Source organism: Oncorhynchus masou, chromosome 5 (genome assembly GCF_036934945.1).
Source record: "Oncorhynchus masou masou isolate Uvic2021 chromosome 5, UVic_Omas_1.1, whole genome shotgun sequence".
In the NCBI taxonomy this organism is placed as follows: Eukaryota; Metazoa; Chordata; class Actinopteri; order Salmoniformes; family Salmonidae; genus Oncorhynchus; species Oncorhynchus masou.
The window spans coordinates 81,521,591-81,528,944 of NC_088216.1; the positions used below are offsets into that span (position 1 = coordinate 81,521,591).

General features: G+C 43.2%; 1 protein-coding gene across 1 annotated transcript in view; it reads left to right on the plus strand.

The window, feature by feature from the left end:
- LOC135528035 (copine-5-like) overlaps window positions 1–4,322 on the plus strand; it is a 73,461-nt gene extending 69,139 nt beyond the window's left edge. The window contains exons 5-6 of the mRNA XM_064956803.1: window positions 385–424; window positions 4,242–4,322. Of these exons, the coding sequence (XP_064812875.1) occupies window positions 385–424; window positions 4,242–4,322 (121 nt within the window). The remainder of the gene's footprint in view (window positions 1–384; window positions 425–4,241) is intronic.
- Window positions 4,323–7,354: the final 3,032 nt, after the last annotated feature.

Sequence of the window (7,354 nt, forward strand, 5' to 3'; positions counted from 1 at the left end):
TCTGTTTAGGGCCAAATAGCATTCTAGTTTGCTCTGTTTTTTTTGTTAATTTTTTCCGATGTGTCAAGTAATTATCTTTTTGTTTTCTCAAGATTTGGTTGGGTCTAATTGTGCTGCTGTCCTGGGGCTCTGTGGGCTCTGTTTGTGTTTGTGAACAGAGCCCCAGGACCAGCTTGCATAGGGGACTCGTCTCCAGGGTCATCACTCTGTCGGTGATGGCTTTGTTAGGGAAGGGTTTGGGAATCGCTTCCTTTTAGGTGGTTGTAGAATTTAATAGATCTTTTCTGGATTCTCTCTCTCTCTGTCTCTCTGTCTCTCTCTCTCCCTCTCTCTCTCTCTCTCTCTCTTTCTCTCTCTTTCTCTCACTGTCTGTTTCTCCTCCAGGTATGACGTGGACTCTAAAAGCCCAGACCTCTCCAAACACGTGAGTGGATACGCCTTCTCAAACCCAAAGCCAACAGGGATTGGCCAATACAAACCCAAAGCCAACAGGGATTGGCCAATACAAACCCAAAGCAAATACAAAGCCAATGATAAACAGGGATTGGCCAATACAAAGACAATGATAAAGACAATGATAAACAGGGATTGGCCAATACAAAGCCAATGATAAACAGGGATTGGCCAATACAAAGCCAATGATAAACAGGGATTGGCCAATACTCACAACAATTATCAACATTGGCTGAATCCATTGGCTTTCAAAGTTATTAGTCAGCAATACAAGTTAACTGATATAACAGAGTCATCAGAGTTAGAACCAGTTCAAACTCATCATGAACAATTAACCCAATATTTCAGAGAGATTAAACATGTATTTCTGCTCTCTAATTGGCCAAACTCTTTTTATTTATGTCTTTGGTCTGATTGTGACGTTGCATGGTTTGATTAGTTGTGCCTGTTGAATGCTGCATGGTTTGATTTAGTTGTGCCTGTTGAATTTTGCTCAGCTTTATTAGTTGTGGCTGTTGAATGTCGCATGGTTTTATTAGTTAGCCGTGTATATTACCCCTCAAGCCGGCCCTCAAATAACTTCACTTTATGCAAACTGGAAACCACATATCCTGAAGCCACATTTATTGTCGCCGGGGATTTTAACAAAGCAAATCTTAGGAAAAGGCTTTTGAAGTTCTTTCAACACATCGACTGTACTGTAGTACACGCGCTGCTTAAACAATCGACCGTTGCTACTCCAACATCCGAGATGCCTACAAGGCCCTCCTTTCGGTAGATCTGACCACGACACCATGTTGCTCCTCCCTTCCTATAGGCAGAAACTCAAACAGGAAGTGCTTGTGCTTAGGACTATCGGACTAATCGGAATATTGATGAATATATTGATATGGTGACTGAGTTTATTTTATTTATTTTCCATTAACCTTTATTTAACTGGGCAAGTCAGTTAATAAGAACAAAGTCTTATTTACAATGACAGCCTACCAGGGATAACCGACATCCACAGCCCAGGGAAAAATGTCAGGATAGAGGCAACGTGGAGTCGCAATTCAACGGCTCAGACATGAGACGTATGCAGACAATCACGGACTACAAAGGGAAAACCAGCCACGTCGCGTTGATTCCACACAAGCTAAACACCTTCTTTGATTTGAGGGTAACACAGTGCCACCGACGCGGCCGGCTACCAAGGACTGTGGGCTCTACTTCTCCATAGCCGACGTGAGTGAGACATTGAACCCCTTTGTAACGGCATCCCCAGCCGCGTCCTCAGAGCAAACGCAGACCAGCTGGCTGGTGTGTTTACAGACTTATTCAATCTCTCCTTAACCCAGTCTGTTGTTCCCACATGCTTTAAGAGGCCCCCATTGATCCTGTACCCAAGAAAGCAAAGGGAACTGGACTAAATGACTATCGCCCCATAGCTCTCACTTCTGTCATCATGAAGTGCTTTGAGAGACTAGTTATGGATTATATCACCTCTTACCTGACACCCTAGACCCAATTTAATTTGCTTACCTCCCCCAATAGATCCACAGATGATGCAATCGCCATCACACTGCACACTGCCCTATCCCGTCTGGACAAAAGGAATACCTATGTAAGAATGCTGTTCATTGACTATAGCTCAGGATTCAACACCATAGTACCCTCCAAGCTCATCATTAAGCCTGAGGCCCTGGGTCTGAACCCCGCCCTGTGCAATTGGGTCCTGGACTTGATGACGGGATGCCCCCAGGTGGTGAAGGTAGGAAACAACACCTCCACTTCGCTGATCCTCAACACTGGGACCCCACAAGGGTGCGTGCTCAACCCTCGCCTGTACTCCCTGTTCACCCATGACTGCGTGGCAACGCCTCCAACTCAATCATCAAGTTTGCAGACAAAACAACAGCAGTAGGCTTGATTACCAACAATGACTAGACGGCCTATGGAGGTGAGGGCCCTGGTGGAGTGGTGCCAGGAAAACAACCTCTCTCTCAACGTCAACAAAACAAAGAAGGTGATCGTGGACTTCAGGAAACAGCAGAGGTAGCAGGACCATAGTGGAGAATTTCAGCAGTGTTCAAAGCTGTCATCAAGGCAACGGGTGGCTACTTTGAAGAATTTAAAACATGAAATATATTTTTATTTGTTTAACACTTTTTTTGGTTACTACACGATTCCATATGTGTTATTTCATAGTTTTGATGTCTTCACTATTATTCTACAATGTAGAAAATCGTACAAATAAACAAAAACCTTGAATGAGTAGGTGTGGTCAAACTTTTGACTGGTACTGTATATATACAGTATATATCCATACAGTATGAAAACAATATTATGAACAGTTTGTTTGTTCATAAAATGTTGTTGTTTCTAGAAGTGGATATAACGGCTCCGTGACCATACAGTAGGACACACCTCCTGTATGGTCAGTACGCCTGTATCATATGCATCCAGTGAACAATGTGTAGTAGTAGTAGTAGTAGTAGTAGTATAGTAGTATAGTAGTTGTAGTATTATTATGTATCTTCATTATCAACACCATAATTTCTCATTAAATGTTTTTATCCATTGGTCTCCACATTTGAATTGGATAAACGGGATGTACAGATGTAGGATCTTAATTGGATCACTCTTTTATTACTGAGAATTGCAAACATGCAAACTTGTTGAGTATTTGAGTAAAAAAAAATAAAAAAATAGGCTTCTGAAGTTCGTAATTTCCACTTTGAAAATTCAGACATGATTTGACCCGAAATAAAAATATATCAAACGCTTCAAAATCAGCCATGAATTATAATCCACATAATAATTCAAAAATGTTCTTGCGGCAGGATTATTTTCCTGCTGTAGCAAACTGGCTCAAATTAAGATCCTACATATGTATGAATCATCATGTCACTATTTGAATGCTAATAAGAGAATAACATTGTGTTGTTTGGGACACTGTTGGGACAAAAGTCCTTTAGAGAGGTCTTCATACACTGAAGAACCCATTTAACAGATGATTTCATGTATTTGAATTTTTTTTTTAAACACGGTTTGCATATCTCCAACTGTAGGATTTTATTTATTTTATTCCACCCTGATATTTGTATTCACTAACGGCTCTTATATGACATCTCACCTGTATTATCTCCTGCTACACTTCCTAGTTTGAGCAATGCTGGGTGTTCTGGGTATTGTAGTGTTTGTGTGTATATGATGTGTTCTGTTGTTGTTGTTGTTGTTGACCCTGCTGCCTGCTCTCCCCTTCTGGAAGCCATCTGATGTCAACGTACGTCTCTGCCTCTCTCCTCTCCTTCAGCACTGTAGCTGTAGCGATATTGTAGCTAGATATAAAGAAAAGGCACACAGTTGTAACACATGGAACACACTCTGCTAACCTCTGTATATGACCTCGTTCCCTTGTTTCGCTATCCCATCACCTTGTCCAATGTTCACCCCACGTTGTTGTTTCCCTACATCCATGTTGACTGTCCCTCTCCCTGGGTCTTCCCTTCGTAACCCTATGCCTCCTCCATCCTGTCTCTCTTTCTGTCTCTATCTATCTGTCTCTGTCTCTCTCTCTTGCTCTCTCCCGCTCTCTCCTGCTCTCTCCCGCTCTCTCCCTGTTCTCTCTCTGTTCTCTCTCTGTTCTCTCTCTCTATCTCTCTCTCTCTCTCTCTCTCTCTCTCTCTCTCTCTTGCTCTCTCTCTCTTGCTCTCTCCCGCTCTCTCCCACTCTCTAATTCTCTCTCACTCGCTCTCTCTCTGTTCTCTCTCTCTCTCTTTCCACCTCCCTCCTTGTCACCCTCTCAGGACTTCTTGGGTCAGGTGTTCTGTACTCTGGGGGAGATTGTGGGGTCACCTGCCAGTCGACTGGAGAAACCACTGGGGTGAGTCAGTCTCAGATATCAGCTCTGTTTTTTAACCACTGTTGTCCTAAAGTGGTTCTCAAACCTCTCCTCAGCGACTCTCAGTCGTTTCACAATTTATTTGTGGCCCTAAAGTAGCTTGACGATTAGTTCACAAGTTTGAATCAGGTGTGCTGGTTCTGGAATAGATGGCGTGTGGTTGGGTGTTCCCCGAGGAGAGGTTTGAGAAGCACTATCCTAAAGGAGACAATTATTGGTTGGCCTCTGTCCTGTGCTGCTGAACGCAGATCTCTGTAGCCTAGTGGTTAGGGCATTGGGCCAGTAACTGAAAGGTTCTGTCCCTGAACGAGGCAGTTAACCCACTGCTCCCTGGGTGCTGTGGATGTCGATTATGATTCATCTCTCTGAGTCAGAGGGGTTGGGTGAAATGAGGAAGATGCATTCAGTTGTACAAGCGACTAGGTAACCCCCATCCCCCTCTGGTTTCACAGCTGTCCCATAGTGCTGAAATCTCTGATCACCTCTATTTGCTTTCTGTTAACTTAACCCTCATGCTACCGACTGGGGCCATTGTGACCCCAGAGGCATAGTTTTAGATCATAGCCCAAAGGTGGTTTATTAAAAGCAAAGTATTGTGTTTCATTTGATAACAGCCTAACATTGTGTATATTTCAGTCAGCCCACTCACACTTTAAAAATAAAAGAACTAGGCCCTTTGGGGTCATCCGGCCAATAACAACTCCTTCTGCCTGTAGTAACATAATAAATAGGAGCTTTCTGTGAACGTAGGTTTCTCTGGGGACATAATGACACGCTACAGGGTGGAAGGGCACCTGGGTGATTTTCAGTGATTTTGACCAGATAGACAGAGATAATACACCCATGAACTCGTCTAAGATGGACTTTTCTACACCACTTATAGTACGACTGTGTACAAAACCAAAAATGACCTTATTTTTGTGTATATAAAAATCTGCCAATGATGTACACAGTCTGACAATGGTGTGCACAGTCTGCCAATGGTGTACACAGTCTGCCAATGGTGTACACAGTCTGCCAATGGTGTACACAGTCTGCCAATGGTGTACACAGTCTGCCAATGGTGTACAATGGTGTACACAGTCTGCCAATGGTGTACACAGTCTGCCAATGGTGTGCACAGTCTGCCAATGGTGTACACAGTCTGCCAATGGTGTACACAGTCTGCCAATGGTGTACACAGTCTGCCAATGGTGTACACAGTCTGCCAATGGTGTACACAGTCTGCCAATGGTGTACACAGTCTGCCAATGGTGTACACAGTCTGACAATGGTGTACATAGTCTGCCAATGGTGTACACAGTCTGCCAATGGTGTACACAGTCTGCCAATGGTGTACACAGTCTTACAATGGTGTACACAGTCTGCCAATGGTGTACACAGTCTGCCAATGGTGTACACAGTCTGCCAATGGTGTACACAGTCTGCCAATGGTGTACACAGTCTGCCAATGGTGTACACAGTCTGCCAATGGTGTACACAGTCTGCCAATGGTGTACACAGTCTGCCAATGGTGTACACAGTCTGCCAATGGTGTACACAGTCTGCCAATGGTGTACACAGTCTGCCAATGGTGTACACAGTCTGCCAATGGTGTACACAGTCTGACAATGGTGTACACAGTCTGCCAATGGTGTACACAGTCTGCCAATGGTGTACACAGTCTGCCAATGGTGTACACAGTCTGCCAATGGTGTACACAGTCTGCCAATGGTGTACCGGATAAAAACCGGATAGAACTGCAATACAGAACTCGGATACACTATGAATCTACACAGAGAGCTGTATCAGTCTGTATACTTCAACAAGTGGTTCTTCTAGGGCAAATCTCAAAAAGGTTTTTATTTGAAACCAGGTTTCTCTGGAGACATAGTTAGAACTGCAATACAGAAACGGGCTGCCCTCTGAATGGACACCTAGCGCTGGAGTGCAATGTATTCTCTGAAAAATTGGGAAATGTTATATAAATACCAGAATTCCCATACTATCCTCCAATATTCCTTGTGCAAACCTCAACCATGAAGTCCTCCATTAACATCCCTAACTGCCCTGGAGACACCAGAGAATCGAGGTGCAGTGGACTCTGCCAATCATTTCATATACAGAGCAAAATCAACAACTAAATGCAGATTGAGCTAATTCTGTAGTGATCAACGGGACCTCTAGAGTTAACCATCCCTGTGATCTGTTAACCATCCCTGTGACCTCTAGAGTTAACCATCCCTGTGATCTGTTAACCATCCCTGTGACCTCTAGAGTTAACCATCCCTGTGATCTGTTAACCATCCCTGTGACCACCAGAGTTAACCATCCCTGTGCTCTGATTTGATCACTCGTATGTCTGTCATGTAACAATGAGGTAAGGTATGGACGGAAGTTTGCACTCGAGGGCTTTATCAACAAAAAGACAGCAGTGTGTGTGTTTACTCCAGTAAAGTCTCCTTTCTGACATGTTCTAATGAAACCATGTTGACAGAAGAGGGAGAGAAACGCAGGAAAAGGAAGGAGAAAAAAAGATTACAAAAAATAAACGAAGGGGAAAGGGAAGTAGAAGGAGAGAGAAAGAACGATAAATAAATCAATTGGACTTGTTCCGACTGATGTATAATTATTGTCATTTGAGAACAGGGTGAGGCACTGAACCAGAATTACTACAATTAGTCTGCTCTTGATACTCCCCACCCCGGATCCGGGATCGTGAATAAAGCCTCAGGCTCATTAGCATAACGCAACGTTAACGATTTCTGAAAATCGCAAATAAAATGAAAATAATGCACCTGCTCTCAAGCTTAGCCTTTTCTTAACAACACTGTCATCTCAGATTTTCAAAATATGCTTTTGAACCATAGCAAATCACTAATTTGTGTAAGAGTATGCTAAGCTAGCTTAGCATTTTGAGTAGCATTTAGCACGCAACATTTTCACAAAAACCAGATAACCAAATAAATAAAATCATTTACCTTTGAAGAGCTTCGGATGTTTTCAATGAGGAGACTCTCAGTTGCATAGCAAATGTTC